Source organism: Athene cunicularia (assembly GCF_003259725.1).
Source record: "Athene cunicularia isolate RWA chromosome 26 unlocalized genomic scaffold, athCun1 chr26_part1, whole genome shotgun sequence".
Classification (NCBI taxonomy): domain Eukaryota; kingdom Metazoa; phylum Chordata; class Aves; order Strigiformes; family Strigidae; genus Athene; species Athene cunicularia.
In genome coordinates this window covers 805,794-829,504 of record NW_020799136.1, presented here as the reverse complement: position 1 = coordinate 829,504, position 23,711 = coordinate 805,794, and the positions used below count along the sequence as shown (strand labels likewise).

Here is a 23,711-nt window from a genome sequence, read left to right as displayed (position 1 = left end):
AGTTACCTATTTCCCCTTGACATTTACGTGTAGAAAAATAACCTCTTGGGACCAGGCCTGCCAAAATACCACATCAAAGGCTGTCCTTGTAGCGGCTGCAGCCTTAATGCCTGAAACTTGTGTAGGAGGTTGGGTTGTTGGTTTGTTTTTTTTTTTTTTTCCTGGAAACACACCGACATTCCTAGAGAAACTGGTTTTTGTTCTTAATTGCAGCTGAGCTCTGCTGGGATTGTAGTGGTGAGCTGGTCCTGGCTCTCTGTGTGGGACTGACTGATGGGCACAAGTGATGCCCCAGCGCATCCTTCGTGCCGTGACTGTGCAGCACGGCTTGGTGCCAGGCTCTGCTTCCCTTTCTGCTAGGACCTGCCTGTTCCTCGGCGACGATACATTTGTCTCCTTGATTTATATCATGTGTAGCAGCGTTTAATGATGGCTCTTGAGAAGGCAGGAGTGCCCTTGTGGGGGATGAATTGGGGAGGGATTCATCTCAGTCTCGGCCGCTCCCTGCTGCTTTCTTTAATGATGCTGCCCTCACCTCTGCAAAGCCCCTTTGCAGCATAAATCCCTGAGCTTATTATGGCCCCGGTGATGAGCTGCCTCGCCTGCAGCTCTTCAGAGCGTGGGGCAGAGGGGCAGGAGCCTGCCTGGGGTCTGAGCCCAGCTGAGCCCGGTGTCTTTGGTCCCTTTGTCGGGTCCGCTTTGCCATCGGCACCCGGAGGCCAGGGGCTGGGCAGTGTTATGTGGCAATTAAATACACTTGTCCCCTCACGCTGTGTGGCTATAGCTTCTGGGAAGAGGAGGAGCAGCTGCTTCCCTCCGTCCGTCATTCCCTCTGTCTGTCCTTCCTTCCCTCCCTCCCTCCATCCCTGGGGGCTCAGAGGGGATTTTGGGAGCACATCTTGCTGCAGCCAGTGCCTGAGCCCCCCGCCCTGTGCATCCCATGGTCAAGCATGACGTTTCTTTTAGGGGCTACGTGAAAGTGAACACACCCGGGATGGGCTGAGGGAAAGGCTTTGGGTGAGACTTCCCACGACCCAGTACTGCTGAGCCCAGTTTCTTTGTCCACTCTTCCTCACGGCTCAGTCTGGGTTCAGCTAAACTCCAGTGGAGACCCTCAGGCCTGCACCGCTCTATCCGATCCCTTGACATCCTTCCCAAAGGTAGAAGGAAGCTAGTAGATTTTTTTTAATTTTTAAGGCCAGAAGGAATGACTCTGATAAATTAAGCTGACATAGCAGAGATTAGGTGATTTCATACAGTGCTTCCTGCAATAAAGGAAATTATTTTCTATAATGTAAGTGAACTTTTACAAGCCTGCTAGCTTGTGACTGATCTAGTGGATATCTTTTCCTGGAAGAATTCCAGTCATGGTTTAAAGGCTGTGATTGATGATGAAGGTTTTTGGCAAGCTATTCCATCAGTTACCCTTTCTGCTAATAAGGTGCGTGTGATTTCTGAGTTTTCTAGCATTGCTTCCCTGCCGTTGGAAAACCAGCCAGAGGGAGCACATTGTATTAACATCTCCAACCAGACCCTCAACACCTGCAACTCCTTGCTTTGTGGACAGTCTCTCCTCTTTTCATTAGTTATCACTGTCATGGGATACGAGTTTACTATATCTTCATTGACCTAACTCTTCTGAGGGGTCCAGTTCTGTGTGGATGGGGTCTCACTGGGCTCCTTGTTTGTATTATACACACAGTTGACAGTCAGGAAAAATACAGTCCTGGCCCAACGGGACTCCTGAGCAAGGTACTAATTGCATTTAAATCTGGACAAAAGTACTCCAGACTCCAGTAGTTGTCTAAAGTCTCTGAAGATCTTTATTTATGAACTGCGTGCTACTGTAGCCAATAAATAACCATAATTACAGTAAGTACAGTATGCTTACAATGTTTGCTGTTTGGTTCTCTTAAGAAAATAGCGTAGAAGAAAGTTACCGAGAAGAAAATTGCCCTGTTTGTGTGTAGTGAAGCTAGATTAAAATATTCCCAGCAGAGGGTTTCTGTGGGTGGGGGATTGCTTGGCAGGTTTCGAGCAGATGGGATGAAGACCCCCCCCCTGCCCAGGGCGTTAGCTGAATGCGATGCCTGCGTTATCCAGCTGATTCCTTGGGCAAAGATCTGAGTGTCTCGCATTCGGGGCACAACACCTCATCTGTCCTGCTGCGAGTGGGAGCTGTTCTGGTTCAAACTCTTACAGCTGAGTGTTGAATTTAGCCCAGACAGCCTAAAACCAGAGGCACAATCTTCACTCTGTAAGTTCAACAGTATCAGGTAGAAGATTATTTTATGTTATCAGTAAATCAGAACTGTAAAGCTTCTCTCATTTGGGAGTCTCAAAACATTTCACCCTTGTTGTATACTCCTTACAGCAGCCTTGTCAGGTTGGTTTTTACTACTGACAAGTAATATGGACCCTGTGAAATGAGATGACTTCCCTTAGCGAGCCATTACAGTGCTGAGAACAAAACCCACGGCGCTTAACTCATCACTCCAAGTTAATCTCTCAAGCAAATGCTCAGAGCAATTAAACGTAGGGGATTCTTAATGAGACAGGAAATCAATTTGCAACTTAATGCAATAGTGTAAAGCCAGTAAACTCTGTTAAGACGTTAAAATCTTAAATTTTCTCCCCTGGCTCTGACCACCTTTCTTTTTAACCCTTCTGCTGCATTTTGGGAAACTCCAAGTGGCTTCACAGAAGGTTTATCCTACAGTTTTTCTCATGTTGGTGGCTCTAGCTAGGTTTTATATGTAGATTTTTTTTTTTTTATAGTCTCGGTAAAGTTTAATTAGGTACAAATGCTGCCTTTGCTTGTGCAACTCCTTTTCTGTGGATCACCTAACCCTGTGATAAATAAAATGGCAGAACAGGCTGCCTAAGACAAGGCAGTCTTTGTGTGAACGTGGCTTGTGTCTACATACAGGAACCAACCTGTCTTGTTTGGAGCAGGGTTTAGCCTGTAATAGTCTAGGCCTGAACTTGGCCTTTCTCATCTACCAGTGTTGCAGGTGGAAAACCTTTTCTGTCCCCTTCCCTTCCCAGTGTGCCCTGTCCTTCACCCAGGCTGTTTCCCTGTGCTTTACGTGCCGTGTTTCATAACGTGACACCATCTTTTTCACTCAGCAACTTTGGAGTATCAACAAATTCCCCCAGAATTTCAGAACAAGCTGTGAGGGAAAGGCTGCCTGTTTACTATGTGCGTTTTTCAGAGTTTCTTTATGCTAATACTCGGGAAACATTGATGTCAGCTGAGCTGTGGCTGGCGGAGTTAGGTGAGGACTAGGCAGCAGAGACAGCATGGGTACAAGGACAGATTTGCCACGCTGGACTCGGGCAGCGACTGCTCAGCCTGTGCTGCTGCAGCTGTGTGGCTCTTAGTGCCCGAGCCAGGGAGCTGGAGTCAGCTCTGATACCCTGTGTGAGCTGCCGTGGTGCCTTTGACAGCGCTGTGATGCTCAGATACTCTCAAACTGCAAAAAACTTGCAAATACACAATGACCTGCTTGTGCATCACTTTTCAGGAAAGGGGAAACTGAGGCAGCGAGTGGTGAAATAATCACTTGGAGCCGTAGGTAAAGTCAGAGCTGGGATTACAACAAGTGGTTGTAAGGCCGTTGTGGTTGTCACTCAGTCTTCCCATCCTTAAAACGTTGCAAAAGCTCAGTGGTTTTTTGGTTTAAGATGCATACTGCTGAAACTGTACGTACTGATGATTTACCTTTTAAAAAAAGAGGTGTAGCTTGAATTCAGATTGAAGGCGTTTAACTTTCAAGGGGTCTGCTGGTCATGTGAAAATCTTACAAATTAGAATATATTCAGCCCATTTGCAACGCAGAGCAGTGCAAACTGGAACGCTTGAGATCCAACTCATGTAGTTTTTCACTTGTTATATAAAATGTTCCTGTGATCTAGTTTAACAAAGAAATGTATGGAGAATGCATTAACCTTCCCAGGGAAACGTTGCAGGCGGCTGCTATTTAAAAACCAGTGTCACTGCAGCATTTAGATCCTGTTTGCACCATGCTGTAAAGCATCTTGCTTTCCAACACTCTGAAGTTCAGTAAAACAGAGCCACCAGTGTTGCCAGACACATTTGGAAGCGTTTGTTGAGACCAAGTTCCTGCAAGAGACGTTGCACAGCCTGTGTGGTCAGACCTAGGCTGATGCTGAGCCTCAGCCCTTGGATTTCACAGGGTTACCTTGCTTTGTGAGAGTCCATCCAACATGTGGGCCGTCAAAGCTTGTTCTTCAGTCCTGGAGGTGGCTGGTGTGCGCTTTTTGAAGGGAATTAGCTGTGTTTGTGGACATGCAGGTGTAGCAGCCCCTCGGGAGAGCCAGTGGGGCTAGTAATGCAGGATGGGGTGAGCCCAGCTGGCCTCACGCAGGGGCTGTGCCTGGAACCAGGATGACCCTGACCGCAGTGGGTAGGCAGCTCCCTCCCACTCAGCCGTTCCTTCCGAGGAGCGCGGCACACTTCTTCAATAGGAGCCATTTCCATTCTGGTCCGCCCCCCTCCCAGCCCCCCTGCCCAGTGCTGGCGGCTCCACAGGATCAGACCCAGGCTCCCTCCAGCATCTGCAGCTCCATGCGGTGAAGGCTCCTTGGGCACGTCATTTAACCTGGCTGCTTTGGTTTGCTCCTCTCCTGCATCAGGCCCAGGCTTCTGCAGGGCTGCAGTGAGCATCCTCCAGCAGTGCTCACAACCTCCATAGGTCCAGTTCGTTTATGCCTCCTAAATATTTTCATGATGGCTACTGCTAGTTCTGCATATCGATCAGGTAACCGTTGCCTAAGCCCTAATTTGCTTTGCTTTTGAGCTAATACCGAATTCCTAATTTGCCTTTCATTCTATCTTTGGTGGTAGAAAGGTTAAAAGCCCGACAAGATGGGAGGTGATAACAAAAATGCTGAATTAACAACATCAAATATTTTGCCGAACAAAGCTTCCAAACATCAATAAAAATATTTAAGAATATTCAAGAACATAAATCATACAAAAATATCATTTATATTTAGCTGTTGTCCTACTGAAAGAAGTGTTTCAGCCTGCCTGAGGGACCGAGGGGGTAATTCGTGGAGAGCTGCAGAGGGACCCGGAGGAACCTCGGGCCGGGCTCTGGGGGTGCTGGGTGCCTTTCCTGCCTGCCTCGGGCTGCCAGGTATCAGTGGGAGCTCTTGTCTTTTTTCCACTTTATCCCAGGTGTTATTTGTAACGGGAACAGTGAGGTACCCGTTCTTTTTGCTGCAGCTACGCTCTAAATGTTTAGACTCTTTCAGTAAGTTTATTTTTCTTTGTCCATTTCTCAAAGATTCCTCTTGTTTGCTGAACACATCGCAGCCCTTCTTCCTCAGCCAGAGCCTTGCTGTTTGCATCGAGCATCGTGAACCTACTGCTGTATTTACCTTCTTGCTTCCAGGGCAAGCCAGATGCTAAAAAATAATGTGATGAGATATATACAATCGGCATAACTCGGGGAGACCAGGGATTTGTGCATGTAATCTCTCAAATGCTCACTAAAGCCTAGGACATGGGAGTTTTAAAACGATTAGCAAGAGCAAGGAATTGGCATCTCATGTGGAAACTGCACGTCAGTCCCTTGCCATCGCACTGTCCTGCAAGTGTAGCTCTTTGTCAGGTAATTCTGGAGCTGAGATTGCTCTTGTCTGCTGGGAAGGAGGAAGGTGCAGGCACGTAAAAGGTCCCTAAAACCGCGCTTGGGCTCTAACCGGCCAGCAGTGTAAATCAGCTTCTTGTTAACTTTGGGCCATGGCTTTACTGGCAGACAGAGAGATTTTAGTATGCAACATCTGTTCCCAACCATTTTAGTTCATGGTGCACCTCAACATCCCTGTACTTCTTTGGGGTGTCAGCCCTCCCATGTACATTAGCTGTATGAGCCTTGGACCCAAAAAGCAGACTGACTTATTGCAGTCAGAATCTGGCAGTCCCAGGCTGAGACTGGTATTCTGGCTGGGTGGAACCGTTTGTGTAGGGTGATGAACCTGAGCCCAGATTTGCATTGCTGCCCCAGTGGTGGCTTCCTTGAGTCTGCAGTTCCTTGTTAAATTATGTAATTTTCCTTTTTCTTCCTCCTTTAAGACCCTCTGTTGAAATTGGGTATGTTGACATCTCCCTTATTAGGGAGAACTGCCTCTCCGAATTAGCAGATGCTAGAAAAGTATTTCCTTTTCTCTTACCCCTTCTCCTCCCCAAAGAAACAAAGAAAGAAGCAAACAGTATAACAAAAACACCCCAAAAGCATGTGGGATATGGATAACATTGAACGTTGCACCTCACAGCGTAACAGTTGATACAAACAATAGGCTGGGGTTGCAAGTTACATCAGTGTCATAAAAAAAGCTTTTCGCAATCTAAACTCTGTGTTTACTGATCTTCAGGATGGGGCAGAGATCAGTCTCTCTTGTGGCTTTGTCTCCTTGGGCTGGTTGCTGCAGAATTTGGCTCATATTATGGGGTGGGGGTGGAAATAATCCTGTCCCATAAGTCATTAGAGATGGCAGTGACTGGGATTGGTATGGAACATGCTGATCACTGTGAAATCCTCAGTCCCCGTCCTCCCCTTACCCCCCCAAAATTCACTGTACATATTAAAAAAAAAAAAAAAAGGTAAAATTTAGCAGTCTGGTTATTTTAGTACATGGCTTCATAAGGCAGAAAACCTACTGGATACAGTGTGTGGGGCAGTTGGCTGTCAGAATTCATGTAGAATTCTTCTTCGTTTTACTTGTTTCGTTAAAAAATTTTGAATCAGTTAAAGACCCATGTCTTGTATGAAAGCTTATATCCTTCCAAGAAAAAAAACAAACCACCAAACCAAACTGTTTCTTTCTTCCTCCCTTAAAACGATGTTGTCAAATCCTTTCTCCAAGAGCTGCTGTGATACAAACTTGGAAGTTGCAGCAGCCGAGTATTGAGTAGTTCCCACTGGCTTGGGAGGAAGCGTGTCCGGGAGTCCCCTGCTGCACCGGCCGTCGTCAGAGCTCCAGGTAGCTGATGAGGGCCACCATTACCAGAGAGTTAGTTGTGATAATGACAGCGTGTGGCACTGGCCTCGACACAGAGTCTTCCACCATCATACTTGTCCCTGAAAGAAAGAGAATGGGGAAGGAGCAACTGTCCTGTTGCACAGAGACAACTGGATGTCTCGAGGAAAGAGTTGGGAGGGTTGGTAAAATGTTAGTTCTGGGGTTCTGCCTGCTCGGATTGTGATTGTCACTGATGAACCTCCTGGGAACACTTGTATTGGAAACAAGAATGGGGGGGTGGGCCCTGAGTACTTACCCCCTGAATCAAGGGAACCACCTGGAGTTGGGGTCAGGCCCCCCGCAAGCAGAGTCGGAATTTCACTCTTGGTGAATCTAAGTCGGGCTTGTGTGGGGCCTCAAGGGCTTTAGCTGCAGGTAGTAAAGCTGGGTTCAGACTAGACTGAGAGGTTGCTTAGAGTCTGGGGGGAGTTAGCTGATGGAGGGCTGCAGAGGGATTCATCAGAAGTTCCTTTGGGTGAACAGCACAAGGGAGCCAAAGACCAATTCCAGAGTCTCAACCTAAAAACACTGGGGTAGGATGTTCCCCCGTGTTCCTAGCAGGGAGGGTGGGATTTTAAAACATAACGGCGTTTTTGTTATGCTGTGCTATGGCCAGGTAGGGGAGGAGGCAAGACTAAGTCATTACTTCTCAAAGCACAGTGGCAAGTAGTGCTGCAGGTTAACTCCTCTCTCTGAGCTCGTTTTCCATCCGTCTGTGAAGTGCCCTGTGAATGACTGACTCTGCACAGAGTGTGTGCAGCCAGAGCAGTGTACCTACCACTATTTCGGAGGATGTGAACTTCTGCTGGGGTTCCATCTCCCCCAGGTCCTGTCACCCTGATCTGTACAAAGGCGTGAGTGAAGTCTTCGGGGACGGGGATGTCAATCCGGCTCTTGCTGGCCAGGTATAGGGTGGGAGCAGAGTGGGAATCCTGCCTGTAAAGCATCTGTTGGAAGAGGCAAGGTTGAGTTTATGGTGACTCTGGTTTCCTTAGGGTCACCTATAAGAGAAGGCCAGCTGCATGCTGCCTGTACCTTGTACCCCGTAACTGCAGACTCGTCTGCCTTCGCCACCACTGGGTCCCACTTGATGCTGACCGTAGACCCAGAAAAAGTCCAGGAGATGTTGCCAGGTGGCCTCGTTGGTGCTAAAAGATACAAAACAAGACAGAGATTCAGTAAGTCAGGAACTGATGAGAAGGTTGAGCTGGTTACAACTGTCTCCTGAGATCCTACGACTAGTGACAGGGCTGATGGCACCACTGTGGTTGGTTTAAAGGGAAGTATCCCAGCAAACATTACTCTGAGCACAGAGGTCTCAGAGAAGTGATACACAGACCACAGGACTGATCTGAGGAAATTCAGGGAACTGTTTTATGGCCTACTGAAAATGGCATTACAGCCCCAAGATGAAAAAGCTAATCAGTTAGCTGATCATTGGGGATCCTCTGGGGGAAGCAGCAGCAGCCCCAGGGAGTACAACGTGCCAAACAAGAGTGGTCGGGGCTCACTCACGTGGTTTTGTTGTCGTGACGTTGGTGGAGGGACTGGGGGGGCCGGTTCCAGCCCGGTTGTAAGCTCTGACTGACACGTGGTACTTCGTGTTGGGGTTTAGGCCTGTTACGTGAGCCGATGTGACCAGCCCTGCTGTTCTCACTCTGTCAGCTGCCTCCTCTTTATCACCGTCCTTCCAGTACCGGATCTGAATAGAAAGGGATATGATGGGTTTAGTAAGGATAGAGGGGGCATCTCCAGATACCAGACTCTGTCCAACCACAGCCGGCGCTGGAGACCCTTTGGAACTTGTTTCCGTGCATTTTGCTTAGCATGTGCCTGGGAATATGGTTATGGGCTGTGTGGAAAGGCAAGTGGCAGAATAAAGGAGGCTTATCTCTTACTAATCTCTCTTGTGAGCAGTAGTACTGGCCCTATTAGAGCCTCATGCTGTCCATTAATCATCCTCCATCTTTAGAAAGAAAACGCTGTTTCCTTTCACCTCACTTAACCTGGGGGAATTTTTTTTGCTGGACTCTCTGATCTTGGTTTCAGTGTCTCATTCCCATGGCAGGCTTGTACCTCGTAGCCCAGAAGCACTCCAGTCATGTCTCCCTGCTCGACGGGCTCCCAGGACACATCCATTTCTGAGGACAGGACAGCTTTGGCTATAACTCTGAAAGGAGCGACTTTTGGCTCTGAAAAAGACAACAAAAGGGAATAAAATCCTTTCCCTAGCTCTGGGCAGCATAATCACCATACCGAAACGAAGAGCTCTCCCGCAGCACCATTACTGTGCAGCCAGACAGCTGGTATTATGTGTACGGAGCAAAGCGAGAGGAAGGGATTTAGGGACTTAATAGGACAAGCAGGGCCACAGCTGTGTGCTGTGAGGATCTGTGTCTGCTCTGAAGCTCTGCGTGTACAGTCACGGCTGGGCTTAGGGAAACGTCTATCTGTGTGTTTGAAGTCGAAGATAAATGTTATGCTGAAATCACTGTCAGCTGTTCTTTGAGTAAAAGAAACCTCTCCTATTGTCGAGCTCCCAGACAGACACCTCTCCACGGGGAGCTGGTTGAGGATCCGTTGGTTGATTGGACAAAGAAAAGTCTCTGCAGTCCCTCTTTTACCTTCTTCTGCAGAGTACACGATGGCAGTGAGGCTCTCTGGTCCCTCTCCTTTCCTGTTGTACGCTTTGATCTTCACTTCAAAGGGGGTGTAGGGACCGATGCTCTCGTTGCGGTAGACGTAGTGCAGCGATTCTGCGTGCGGCACCCTTGCTGTCAGCCACCCCTGGGTGCCTTTCTTGCGAAACGACAAGATGTAGCCAAAGCCATCTCCGTTCTGATAGTCCCGCAGCGTCGGCTGTGAGGGGGTTAGAAAGAGAGAGGAGCCTTGGTCCCTTCAAATGAGCAAGACTTTGGACTAAGCACAGCGTTTGTCTCAACCACGTGTCAAAATTGTAATCGCAGCGCTGATTTCCCCAAAGAACTGGCACGTGCTCCTCCCCTTGGCCCTCTCCCAACATCCGCGGCCAGTGCCGTGCTGCTGACTTACCGTCCAGTTGATGATCAGCTCGTTGGGAGCCCCTCCGCCTCCGCTGAGCCCAGATGGTGCCACAGTAGGTGCTGTCGGGTCCCCAAACAAAAGCAGACAGCGCAAGTTGGGTTAAGGAAACAATAGCGATGAAGATGAGCACAGACACGGCGCGGTCTGCGCGTAGCCAGGCTTTGTCAGCTCACATGCAAGTGCTTGTCTTTATATTTTCACCCGTGAGTGTTTCAGATGTTTGTGAAAATCAGGTCTAGAATACCGGGTAGTGCCTGACAAGTTATGTGGAGGCAGCATGTCTCTGAGGGGACACGGCTCAAGCTCCAAAGCAGGGATACGGGGGAGAGCTGTTATTAGAAAGGAGTTAACGTTCATTTGGAATGTTGAGAGCAGTTCCGCTGCTGTTCTTACATCCCTTCTGCTTGCATGTTCAAGCAGCAGAAGATAAAATGAACATTCACAGCCATTTGCTGGGAAATTTACCTTGTCTTTGCAGAGTTATACTCTGTGATATAGTAGGGCTCTTTCCCCTCTCTAAGCATTACTGCCCAGGAAGTACAGGATTTGAAGGTAGGATTTGTAATGGCTTAATATATCGTATCTAACGCTGGTGAGGTTAGCTGCCAGCTCTGGTAGTGCTTTGTCTTTGACGTTTAAATGGGCAAAAAGGCAGAAAATTTTGTGATGGCATCACCTCTAGGAGCGCTCAAGGAGGTGACTAATTGCCCCCAGGTGTGGTGCGAGCCAGCCTTCCTGCTCCAGCATGTAGGGAACGGGTACCTCTGATTCCCCTTTCTGCCTCTATCTGCACCTACCTGCTTCTTTGGTGCGGATTTTGCTGGAGGGTAAACTTGGCTCCCCAACTCCAAGAATGTTACTCGCCAAGACCCGAAACTCGTAATCCATCCAGGGAATGAGATTCACCACCTGGGCTGTCTCTGCGTTGCCTTCAATATTTACAGGATCTATATAATCCAGTAACATGAGAGGAGAATAAACAGAGTGAGTGGCAGCCAGCGCAGGAGCACAGAGCAGGAACTTGTCAGGGAACTGATGCTCCGCAGCCAGCACGGGCCGTGCCACCACCGCTGCCCTCGAGACACTTACTGGTGCGCATTTGCTTCCATTTGGGGGAGAGGAGGGTCCGTGCCTCGACGATGTACCTGGCTATAGGGCTGTGGTTATCAAAGCCACGGCTCCAGCTCAGCTGGACGGTGGTGTCACTGATGTCTCTCACCACGACACCCCCAGGAGGGCCTGGGGGTCCTGGGATGGTGGGAGACAGACAAACGTATTACTGAGATGAAAGATGTGGAGGTTTATTGCTCTTTATATTGTACAAGTCATAAATAAGAATCAGGCCTTTCTGTTGTGGAAGCTGGAAGCCTCCCCTCCAAGTCTGACCTCCAGAAAAGTTCAATAAGCCTGTCCCACCCAGTTCAAATGATAGATGTGAGGGAGAACTGATCCCTTGCAAGGACCATGCCGTTACTTCACGCTTGTAAGGAGCGGGTGACCTTATGACATAGCAATTACCTCTGACAGTCAGCGTGGCTGACTCCGAAGCGCTGTCCACAACTGTCTGGGCTGTACACGTGTACCGCCCCGAGTGCTTCAGCTGCGTGTTGAAGATGCTGAGGTCTCCAATAGCTTCCTTCTGTGTGGGGAAGAGAAAAGACAGTGGGCAGAGCATTTGACCACGCCTGATCACAATCTAGCATTCAACGTGCACACAAAGAGGCTGGGATTATTTTTTCTGTCCTTTTCGATGGTATGTAACTGCCCTTTCTACTCACCACACTGGCCCGCCGGTAGTGCCCCTCGGACTTGTCAAAGTCAATGGGGAAATCATCTAGCGACCAGGTGAAGGTTAGGTCCATAGTTGGATCGTGGGACGCGTGACATTGCAGAGTCAGGTTTTCACCTACGTTGATATCAGCACTAGATGGTGCCAATGTGATTTTGGTGGCATCTGCAGAGCAAGAGCAGAGAGGGCTGTTAGCTGCAAACGTCCATGGACCAGACGTAGATGAATGCTGCAGAGCATTCAGACCAACTAACGCTTTCCAACTTGCCATCCCTCTCTAACAGCTGTCGTTTTACGGGAGGAAGGTGGGGGATTACAGTGGTTAGAAAATGGAAATGCTTTTCTCAAGGACCACTTGGTGGGAGGTATGATGTGGTGCGTCAGGCAGAAGGTTTGCTGCTCCACAGGCCGGATTATCTTGGATTCCCTGAGTACTGCATTGATTTGGGGGAGGATAAGGAGAGGAGAAATATCACATCATGGCATTCTTACACATTTCTTGCTCGATTGACCCAAATCAAGGCAAACATCTCTACCTCGAACAGAGAGGATTCCAGTACTGTTGGCTTTGCCCATGAAATTCTCAGCAAAGCAGGTATACTTTCCCTCATCAGATTTGCTGATATTCTGGAGGATCAAGGTGCCATCTGTGGTAATAGTCACCCTAGAAAGGAAGAAGAACCATACAAGAGGAAGGTTAAAATGTCTGCTCACTGTACACCCAACAACTTCCAGCCCTTGCTGATTTTAGAAAAATTGGTGGGAAAAACAGGACTGCAAAATATAATGTAGGAGTTTTCTAAAGAAGAAACCAGGAGGAATAACAAAGTGCTTATGTTCAGGGATGTAGCAGCACACTTGGGTCATCTAGTCCAGTCCTCTGGCAAGAAAAAAAAATACGTGATTTTAGCTATGGTTTCTAGGTAGAAGCTGACTCTGTGCTGCTACCTGCTACTGTTGATCAGAAGTTCAGTCCCTTTGGTCCAGAGTATAGTGGCTTTTGGTGCTGCTCTTGGTTGGCATGGGATGATGACCTTCCCACTTCGGGCTGCAGGTATCAGTCGCTTCACTGGATTTAGTCTAAAATCTGGTGCTAAGGCTACAGGGGAGAAAAAGAGGATTAAGGAATGATTAGAAAACCCTGCTATGTGAGCATTTAAACTGCCGTGTAACTAGGTATTGATCTGTTGTTCGATGACTTGGTGACAGAAGCATGGCAATATCTGGTGAGCGAGATGAAGGAGTGATTCCTCTGCTGCCGGGTGGTTTCTAACACCTGCCGGGGCAGGTGTTATGTGACACACGTGTCGTATGTAGCAATGGGATATGACCCTAACAAGTGCAAGGTCTTTGAGAGACACAAGAACAGCTGCTTTTGAAAATGTAGAGGATATTCTCTTCAATATCCTGGCCAAAATCACCAAAGCAGACATCCAGCTTGCCTAAAACTCCTCCTGGAATTGCAGCGTTTGAATTTGGGTTTGATCTGTTGCCCTCGTGCATTGCCATGTGTTAATGTTGGACAGTTGATGCTTAGGGCCTTTAATTTATCTCTGGCATCTACTGACTACGAGGAGATGAGCTTTTAGACTAATGTGGAACAAGTCTGGCATCGGTCCAGTTCCAGTCACCATCCATCAAAGCAGGCTGAATGGATACTGAACTCTTTTTCGACCTTTTTTCCTCCCGAAAAAGAGGAGGGCAGTGTAGTGGGAGAGAGCTTGTAGTGCTGCTGCTGGCTGTCCTGTACACTTTCTGTAGCTAAACAGATGTCCTTGTTCTCTTTCAGCGTTACTGAATTTACACGAGATTTAAATTTTAATGGGTTCTAGAGTGTCTTGTTGAACCAGCAACTATATTTCAATGGTGAGTAAAGCAGTTTTTGTCTGCTCTTATCTTCCTCTGAGACCACAAGCATAGGATATTAGGAAGAGACCTAAAATGCTTCAGTGTCCCATTGAAACCCAGAGCACTGGGAAATGAGAAATTACCTTGCACTGTTAATTCAGCACTTGCATATACTGTGCCATGCTTGTTCTCAGCCACACACTGATACATGCCAGAGTCCTCCAGGACTAGCTTGGAAAATCTCAGCTCTCCACCGCTCACTTCGATGCGGTTCTGTGCAAACAAGAGGATGAACCCATTAGATGAGAAAAACAAAAATGGAACTCAAGCCTGGTGTGTTCAGGGTTGAGTTTCATTACAGACTCTTATGCCATTTGGAAGCCAGCCTGGTTTTCCGTGGGAGAAAACGCAGGACAATTTTTTTATTTTTTTTTTCCGTCTGTCCGGTCACTACCCCACATGGCTGTGCTCCGTTTGCTGAGACTTGTGAGTGCCTGAGCAGCAACGTGCAGGTCATACAGAGACAGGTACAAGGTGCTATTTATCCGCCTTGATAACTGGCTGTGAGTCCCTGTAGTTGCATGAAGCAGTGGCTGGGATGGCAGTGACAGGAGAAGGAACTTGCTGTCGGCAAGGACTGTGGCATTGCTTTGCAGCCTCATGGGGGCACATGGAATAGGGATGCGGGGGTGATAAATCGGGGTTGAGATGCGTTTGCAGCGAGGCAGTAGAGGGTCTTAAGTCTGGAGCAGCAGGTTCTAGTACTGCAAGTTCTGGTGCGAGGTGGCCGAGGTGCTGTGGCGGCCAGGCCTGCGCGGAGGTACCTGGGAGCTCAGGGGCTGCCCGTCCCGCAGCCATCGCACCGCGGGCCTGGGTTTGCCGGCGGCCGCGCAGCTCCAGCGCAGGTCGGACCCGATGTCTGCTTCCGTGTCCGCGATCACCTCCAGCCACTCCGGCTGAGCTGCAAAGGAGCAAGAGAGGTGGCAGAGCCAAGATCAGACCAGAGGTTTGTTGTGCCAGGCAGGCAGAAGGATACTCATTGTGTCATCTCTGCTGGCAGATTTATTTATCCCAGCGTGTTTCACCATAGTAACAGCCTTCGCCTTTTGTGCGGCGATGCAAGGCCGAGTCCTCTGTGGGTCTGGCTGCAGCTGTGCACGTGCACAAAATTACAGCAGAATCCAGATCTGAGGAGGAACGTTATGGTTTCTCTTCTTGAGTAAACGCAGTCATTCCTGAACTTCAGGAAAGACTGGATTCAGACTGTGATAACCAGGTTAAGTTTTGTAACTTGACTAGATCTGATTCATAACTCCAAGCATTAACCCTTGTGGGAAGTACGCCAGGCTTGGAAAGGATCTCGGTTGCGAGCTAAGTTTGACTTTTACCACTGTGCTCCCTTCCCGGGTTACCTCATTTTCGCTAGAATTATTTTAGAGCAAGTTAGAAAGTCTCTCTCTACTTGCCATAACCTAAACGTACCCACTGAAGAAAGGTATGAGTGATCTCTGCAGGTCTTTGTTGGAACTTTGCATGAGTTTAATTAGGGCTGATAGGAGACAGGATCAGAGGTAGTGGTTTCACTCCCAGAGGCTCAGTCCATTGCCTGGGGTGTCTTGCTTAAAGGTGTTACCTTGAATGATGATGCGGCCCTGGTAGGTGTCTCTCCCTTTGATGTTTTCAGCCTCACACTCGTAAGTGCCTTCATCCTCAAAGTCAACATCCTGGATCTGCAGGAGGGGCTCGCTGCCGATCCACTTGGAGGACTGCGAGCCGTCCAGTTTCCTCCACTTTATTCGAGGAACGGGGCTGTGTAAAAGTAAATCTGGTGAAGGCCAGCTCTCGGGTACCCCATGCTGCGTTAGTGTAACTCAGTCCCCATTTACCCACCCCGGCCCCCCCAGCTGGGCCTTGGCCAGCAGGACAGATGGCTTTAGCCAATTCCTCCCTCTTCCTATTCCCCCCCCCATCCCTGCTCTACGTTGAAGGGAGAGGTTGTGAAAGCTGCAGGTTCTGCGATACCCTCCCCGGCCTGAGCCTGAGCGACGCAGATGCTGCACTCACTTTCCAAAGGCAAAACACTCCAAAGTCACCATCTGCCCAGCCAGAGCGTAGGTGTCTGCAGGAAACCTGGCTTTTATGCTGGGTGCGTACTGCCTGGCATCTGTTAAAAGGAAAACACCGGTGAGGAGTTCGGGGTGACTTCAGAATGGCACACGTGAGGTCTTAGAGGGCAGAGGTACCCTCAGGGTTACACTCCTTTCCAGAACCTTTGTGCATTTGGATAAGGCAGCAGAGGCTAAGTTTTATTTTCTTTTTAAAACAGCTCTGACTGAAGGCTCTAAAAGTCTATTTACATCTCAGGACTATTTCTCCTTAATTTCCTACCTGCTTAACACCCTTCGCCCTGCACGAGAAGTATCTTTAGCTGCACCTCTGCAAGGTCACCGAAGGCAGAGGCGTTTCAGGGACGGGTGAGCCTGCTCAGGCTGCACCCTGTGCCATGTCTCCCTTCCAAACAGAGAAACCCCGCTGGTGGAGTTTGTAGCTGCACAAGTGGCAAAACCAGGGGAGAGGGGTGCTTCCCCCCAGGTTCCAGCCAATTAATATTTTTGTAGGCTCTTTAAGCTGCCCTGAGAGGCTGGTGGGTGATTTGTGCGCTGCTGAGTCCTGTGGAGCTCAGGTTGCTTTGCGGTGGTTTGTTAATTTTTCCGTTTTGCCCAGTTCCCTTACGGTAATCCAAGAGCACTGAGCACTGACCCTCTGCAGCGAGGCTGAGCCGGGAGAACTTGCTGAAAACGCTCTTGGTGATGAAGTCGATGTGGCTGGTGGCAAAGCATGAGTAGTTCCCCAGGTCGGAAGCCTCTGTCTTGGCAATGTAAAGGTTTCCTGTGGTCTGAGAGACGAAACGCCTTCCATCGGCTGGGATGAAATTGGGAAACTCATTCAGGAGCCATCGGTAGGATAAACCTGTGGGGAAAGGAAAAAGGACCAAACTGCACAAGCTGCCTGTGACCTCCCAGGTGGGACTAAACCCAGCGGGCCCCTTTCTAGACCAGTCTAAGCTGAGGTTGATCCTTGGATGGGACTTGTTTTCTCCACATGCTGAGTCCTACCTCTATTTTGTTGCTTTACAGAGTCTGAATTAAAACTGATTTGCTTCTCTAAAGTTCCCAAAGAGAAGCAAGGAGTGCTTCACATGTCTGGGAATCCCTCTCTGTTGCATCTCTCCATGTCCCTGCTGGTGGCGATGCTGAAGTGCAAACCCTTACCTGGGTAATGGGGAGGAGGGCTGCAGGCAAACATCACTCCCCAGCCTTCTGTAATCTTCACGGGGTCTCGCTCTTCTGCAGAGAATTCCTGCAAAACTAAACATGCAAAGTGAAACCTGTCCATGGATGAAAAAAACAGCTGGAGAAATTACTGTATTTTATCTCCCCCTCCACCAGCTGGTCTTTTCAGCGGTTGTACAGTGGAAGATCCAAAAACATTACTGACTTTCTTTGTAGTGCATTAAATTTCTGCTGCACCTCCATGATAATGGAAAGCACCGGGGGATTTCTCCAGGTGATGCTGGGTGCCACGCACAGGAGAGCTTCTCTCCGACCTTTATTAACGCGAGCAGGGGGGCTCAGTTTACTCCCAGCCTAACTGTGGCTGCATTTCATTTACCTTGTGGAGACAAACTTACAGCCAAAGCGGAGGGAGGCTTCCCTGCTGACCACCGTGCCCCTGGAGTTAGATGCCATGCACTGGTAGGAGCCAGCGTCCTTGGCTTTCACTGGGTTGCTTATCACTAGGTCACCCGCAACCAGCCTGTAACGGGAGTCTGGCTCCATCTTTATCTCTGTGCCGTTCATCTTCCACCTGCCGAGAGCAAGTGTAGGAAGTGAGAGGGGTAAATACTCACCGCAACACTCGTGGTGCCTCACTCGTAGGAGGCTGTGCTTCTTTGCTTTTCCAGCTGGGTTGTGGTGGGATTTGAGTTAGATTTATATCTGGTCTGTGACCTGGGAGGGATGACGCATCACGTGTGCACCAGGAGGCTGATTCCCATGATAGGGATTTTTTTTATAGAAAAGCGGAGAACAGAAAGCAAAATTCTGGAGGGTTATGTCCCAGTCGTGGTAGAGGGAGAGAGCAGGCGAGCTCACCTGTAGGTCGCAGGAGGACTGGCTCTTGCTCGGCAAGCCAGCGTGACTTTCTCTTCTGCTGAGCCTTCAGGGAAGAGGGTGTGGACAGGCTGCTCCTCAAACACCGGCCCGTAGCTCCTTGTGCTACTCTGTGCATGGCACCAAACTGCGAGAGAGGGAAAACCTGCTCAGTTCGATTTAGCTTTGTCTAAAAATTCTCATTTTTAGTTTTGTAGGGTGTCCCTGGCAGCGTCAGAACTGCGTCTAGAATAAAAGAAGGAGCAACACGCAAATCACAACCCATCTGTCGCCACAGCCCAGCCTCGACCATGGCTTTGGGCAGATAGTGTGCCTTCCCCGGTGAGCATCTCGCACCATTTCTGCTGTGCCAGAGGGACCACACCTGCTGGAAGATGTGCAGATGAAGGACACGCGCCTCTGGGACAACCACGAACCGGCGGAACTGGAGCTGGGAACCCCTGGATGCCCTCCTTGTGCCTGGCAGTGAGGACCTGCTGGTTCCCTCCTCTGGACAAACTTTGGCTGGTTGGTTCCTCCAGGACAAGGGAGGGGTGAGGAGATCCTGGATCTTGGCACCGCTGCCTCCCTGCACATCCCAGTGTCCGAACGTCGTCAGCTCTTGATGACTCAACCCTGCAGCTTGCTGGTGGGCAAACCACTGCTGCAGGTATCAGTTCTGCTGTTCAGCTGGTGGGAGGCACAGGAGGAACGTAAGGCCCTACCTGCTTTCTCCTACACTGTGTCTGGGCCACCCTTTGGCGTGATGAAGACGTTTCACCTACAGGTGCCAGCTGTCTGCAGTGAGTGACTCTGTGTCTCAGATAAACGGCAAATTCTAGCAGACCCCTTCCGCACAGACAGGCTTTGTGGAACCAGCAGTGCCAATAAATAAGAACAAAGCAGAAGCGGCCTGGAAATCTCTTACCTGCAGAAGCGGCTAGTGGGATAAGCTTTCCAGCAAGTCTGTTCTCTCCCTGGTACCCTGAGAAATGCTCGTCCCTCAGCAGGGATGGAGCCACCTCAGGGCAGTGTGCTCCCTCCCAGCACAGTCCCCTCTGCCTCTGCAGTGATAAGCTCAGAGAAGCTTAGCTCCCCCCAGGATCCTTCCGTGCTTTGTAATTGAATTAATAACTGCCTTAAAACTGCCATGCCAACCAGCAATCTGTTTCCTTCCCTACAGTACCCAGCATGGTCAATAGTTAAATTAAGTGACTTCAGTAAGTGTGATGTTTTATGCAAGAGTAACTTCCAGCAGGGAATGGCCAGCTCAGCTCTCCTGGGCTCAGGGAAAGCAGCTCTTTACCTGTAGCTCCTGGGGTTCGTCTCATGTTCCGGCTGCTCTCGCATGTGGAGATGAGGATGAGACGGGAGAGGGGCTCCACTAATTGGCTCAGTGGGTTCGGAGCAGCTGTCAGCCGCTCCTTGTGTCCGAGCATCAGCCAATTACCCCGGCCCTGGGCTCCGGCAGCGGGATGCGCTGCTGCAAGGGAGCTGCACGCGGGCAGGAGCCTGACAGTCCCCAGTGTCACACAGCTGAGAGGGACGCTAGCCTGTGCCTGATCCTTCAGAGCAAGAGAAAAGCAGCGTTTTGAGGGTTGTATTCCCTCCAAATTAGCACAGGTGCCATTTTCCCCCTATACAGTTATACTGACAAAGGAGAAGCTTGTGCAAGCTGGAAATCTTCCCTCAGTTGGGTCAGCAGCGGTTATGCTGAGCAAGTCTCAGCTGGAAATAACTCTGCTGACCAGCAGGTAAAATAATCGTGAGTTAATGGAGAAATTAATAAGTAGTGTATTAATTGTACTCTGATAGATGGTAGTGAATGGATTAAGGTTTAACGGCTTTACATTTTGAGATTAACAGGTAGCATCTGGTAAATAATTTCTATTTATTTACCAAATAAAATATATACCATTAACACCAAATAAAATATGTATTATTAACACTCGCATGCATGCCTTTTCTCATGGGATGCTCTTTCCCAATCAAGCCAAATTACGCTAATCATCCCTTCTGGTTCCACCCAGCGTCTGCACCCCGTTGCTGTCCGCTGCTGCCCCTTTCTCTCTGCCAAGGTTATGGACTACAACTGTCAGGCATTGATTTTCTCAAATGTAATCAATGCCAGGAGTTTGGATGAGTTTTTATCTACAGTTCCAAGGAGTCTGGTTGGTGTTGGGGGTTGAAATGCCTGGATCTCACCCATTAAGCAAAACAACGGTTAGATTAAAGTAATAATTAAACAGTTCCAAGATCGGGATAAGGTTAGAACTAAGAATTGAGAGCAAAGCAGAGTGTTAAATCTCAGTGTGTCTGAGACCGATCGACTGGGCTACTTCTGTCGCCCCAGAACTCTCATTTTTAATGTTAACAAAACAGGTGCTTTCCTTGGTCTCGGTCATTTGGATAACGGGGAGAAAACAAACACAAAATAAAGGTCTTCAGGCCCGCAAGCCAAATCTGCAAGAAGCAGAGCAACCTGCTCAGAGTTGGGCAAGCCTTACGCAGCCCTACTTTCTGTGTTAAAATCCAGCTAGGAGAGCAGAAATTGCGGTTAATATGTTGCTACTCCTCTCTAGACCCAACATTCGTTAATAGGAAAAATAAATATTAACTCCAAAATAAATAGGGGTAGGTGAAAGTGGGATATCTGAAAAATTAAGATTTGCAAAAACAGCTGCAGAAACACTTGAAGCTTTCACACAGTGCTCGAAGAGCGACTTGTGCTGCTGTTTGGGAGAGAAAAAAATACCGTATCATGAAATACACCACCAAGGACATAGCAGGCTCTGCGCGGCTGAAAAAATCCCAAACTTTTATGCCAGATATTGCTGGAATAGACAAAACTCAAACCTTATCTCCATTGCCACTGCAGGAAGCGGGAAGGTGACTGCCAGTGCCTCCCTCGTGCAGTGGCACTGGCCTATTTCTGGCAAGGTGTTTTTGCGTTATTATTAGTATTCGGAATATGCTGAAAGTCAGACCTGGAAAGCCCAGGTGTCCAGGAGGATGAATGTTTTCCCTTTGTGCTGAGCCCCACGCTAGCTTTGGAGACCAGGAAATGATAAATACCTCAGCTGAACGTTTTCCAAGATGTATTCCAGTTTATGAGGACATCAGCAGCAATCCTTTTATTGAGCACAGGCAGCACAGCCACAGCTCCGGAGCGCTGACCACAGCCTGAAGCCTTGGCATATGAGGGAGCTGGGCAATTAATTGGATTTATAGGAAATCTGAACACACACACACGTGCACAAATCAAAGTGGTTCTTTTTGAAGAGCGGCTCTCGGAGGAACAGAGGGTTATTTTTAACGAGAAGCTTTCTGAGGAACAAAGGGACAGGGCTTTGGCTAGCCTTAGGTTTCAAGATTTTCCATGGCCTTTACTGAAAGCGAGAGAGACTTTTAGACTTTTCTGACAGCCTTCTTCATTAGACTCGTCTCTGTGCACTTCATGAGCTTCAAACTTTTACATGTTGCTGGGAAATCATCTGTTCGGGAGGGGTGACACTGCCCACCCGCTTTCCCAGGGCTGGAGCCAACAGCCCAGACCTGGAGGCTTTGGGCTTTCACCCCCCCTGGAGTGTTTCCCTGAGCCTTATCTCTAGCTGGCATCATTTTGTCCCTTGCTCCTGTTCCCAGTGAGGATTTCTCTCTGTCCCAGCTGCCTCCCGAGATCCATTGCATCATCAGCCAGAGGTCAAGAGAAAATAACCTCACAGGCTTTACAGTGAGTCATTTTTTTGTGGGCTTGGCTTGGACAGGGAGCAAGTTGCATGAACTCAGCTGGTTAATGGGAGAGTCCAACTCGCATCTTGCTGCCTCTACCAGATTTGGGTCAGACCAATTTCCAAACAGGCTAATTGCCTCCCAATCTAGGGCAGCCACCCCTCCCTCTGCCTCCTCGGGGATCCAGAGAACATTAAAAGGTAATTAGATATTTATAAGGACAGGCGAGCAGTCTCTGCCTGGGATGATGTATTAGCTTGAAGACATTATCTAATTCTCAGTTGTCTGAAATGAAATGTCTCCCTGCTGAAAAGGGACCTTCAGAGTGCAGCCTGAGACTCCCTGAGATCCAGAAACGGTCCCCGATGAACGGGGGAATATTTGCAGTCAGGGTATGGCCAATAAAAGGCTTCCCTGGAAAAACCAGGAGGCAAAGTTGCTTCGCCTTGAGCGAGTCCTGCTGGCAGGAGGAAATTCCTCCTCGCACTGAGGCCAGGACAAGCCTGGGCTGCAGAGGGGCACCGGCCCTGCCGGGGCTTCGCCTGAGGATCTGCACCTCCTGCATTTCACCTCGGTTTGAATTTAATAAAGGGGAGACTCGTGTGTCAACCCCTCCCGTCCTTTTCCTTGAGTGTTACAGAGGGAAGTTGGGAAGCATGGACACCTCCCCTGGCTGCACAAAGCACCCGGGAGAACTGGGCTCAGCTGCACCCCGCGTCCTTGGCACCTCCATCAGCCCCTCTGGGCTCTCCCAGGGAAACCTCGGGCTGGAAAGATGAGAGGCTCTTACCCAGAACGGTGACGACAGCCAGGGATGTGCGGACAAATCCAGCGGCGCTTCCCATCCTGCGCCCCCGGCCGGGTTACGGCCTCCACGGCCGAGCCTCTACGGGTGAGTGGGGACAGCAGCCCTGCGAGAGACACGGAGAGAGGGGGGTTATCTGCAGCGTTTCTCTGCTCTGGTCGAGGGGCCGGCACCCAGCTGCGTGTCCTCGCTGGCCATGGGCCCGGGGTGAGAGTCACTCGGGGGCAAACATCCAGCTGCTCGGAGAGGAACACACAGGGGTTTGAAGGAGCTCTTTTTCTATCTGACATGACAGATCTGGTTGGGAAATTGTTGCTCCTCCTCCCTCCTCCAAAAATAAGGCTTCCTTCCTAGAATTTTATATTTAAAAAAAAAAAAACCCCAAAAAACAGAAGCACACATGATATTAGTAGGGGGAGGAGGAGGAAGTAGTAATATGCTCTTGTCATTTTGTGAAAAATGCGTCTTTAATTGAAACTCTTCAGGCAGGGAGTGACTGCTTTTGGGTGCTGTGCCAGGCCAGAGTCTCTCGTTCTGGAGAGGTTGGGGGGACCCAGCTCATCACCATACCCAGCACCCCAGTGCGGTGGAAGCCCCAGCTTGCAGGGCGGTGTGGAAAGTGCGAGTGGCACAAAGTGGTTGCCCAAGGCTGGGTCATTTCCTGCTTTTCTTTTGAGTTTAATGCCTTTGAATAGTTAATCAAGAGATAACGGAGAGCCAAAGTATTTCCCAATGCCGCGAGACACATTAGTAGGTGGAGCAGTGATTTCCAGTCTCCTCTGCAGACTCCTGTCTTCCAAGATGTCTCAAAAAAGAAAAAAACTCTCAACAAAACACAGTTTGTGCAGAGCCTGGTCCCTGCACTCTCCTGGCTAAACCCACCGTGGGACCAGCTTCAGCACACGCACATCTCTCCTTGTAACTCCACCGGGCGTATTGGGCTGGTTTTGGTTGTTTTTTTTTTTATTTTCCCCCTCTTTGTTAACAAAGCCTTTTGAAATACCGCATGGAGGAGCCCCGCAGCCCGGCGGAGCCTCGTGTTCCCCGGTGCCCTCCCAGACACACACCCCGGTGAGCGGCTGCCGGCGGCGCTGCCAAGAGCCGGGCTGCTCGTGGGCCGCGAGTTCTGCTTATCCCCCTGCTCCAGCTGGTGCCGCTTCCACTCCGCTCCCTGCCCATCTGTCTGCCCAGGCAGGCAGTGCTTGCTCCTAAGCTCCCCCAAGCAGGGATTAGCTTTCCATCCCATGGGATGCAGCCCCCCCCCCCCCAG

General features: G+C 49.4%; 1 protein-coding gene across 3 annotated transcripts in view; it reads right to left on the bottom strand.

Annotated features, from left to right (window-relative positions):
- Positions 1-1,803: 1,803 nt before the first annotated feature.
- Positions 1,804-23,711, bottom strand: part of CNTN2 (contactin 2) — a 33,235-nt gene continuing 11,327 nt past the window's right edge. For 2 of the 3 annotated variants that reach the window (XM_026864216.1, XM_026864217.1), the window contains exons 2-23: positions 22,427-22,547; positions 17,908-18,052; positions 17,445-17,620; positions 17,026-17,121; positions 16,514-16,723; positions 15,818-15,917; positions 15,387-15,562; positions 14,578-14,714; positions 13,897-14,026; positions 12,854-13,004; positions 12,442-12,569; positions 11,895-12,070; positions 11,635-11,755; positions 11,206-11,364; positions 10,914-11,063; positions 10,105-10,175; positions 9,678-9,912; positions 9,130-9,245; positions 8,569-8,755; positions 8,089-8,201; positions 7,832-8,000; positions 1,804-7,112 (exon numbers count right to left, since the gene is read on the bottom strand). In XM_026864216.1, coding sequence (XP_026720017.1) covers positions 7,003-7,112; positions 7,832-8,000; positions 8,089-8,201; positions 8,569-8,755; positions 9,130-9,245; positions 9,678-9,912; positions 10,105-10,175; positions 10,914-11,063; positions 11,206-11,364; positions 11,635-11,755; positions 11,895-12,070; positions 12,442-12,569; positions 12,854-13,004; positions 13,897-14,026; positions 14,578-14,714; positions 15,387-15,562; positions 15,818-15,917; positions 16,514-16,723; positions 17,026-17,121; positions 17,445-17,620; positions 17,908-18,052; positions 22,427-22,481 — 3,111 coding nt within the window. In that variant the 5' untranslated portion in view covers positions 22,482-22,547 and the 3' untranslated portion in view covers positions 1,804-7,002. The remainder of the gene's footprint in view (positions 7,113-7,831; positions 8,001-8,088; positions 8,202-8,568; positions 8,756-9,129; positions 9,246-9,677; positions 9,913-10,104; positions 10,176-10,913; positions 11,064-11,205; positions 11,365-11,634; positions 11,756-11,894; positions 12,071-12,441; positions 12,570-12,853; positions 13,005-13,896; positions 14,027-14,577; positions 14,715-15,386; positions 15,563-15,817; positions 15,918-16,513; positions 16,724-17,025; positions 17,122-17,444; positions 17,621-17,907; positions 18,053-22,426; positions 22,548-23,711) is intronic. The other variant, XR_003399983.1, reaches the window with a different exon arrangement.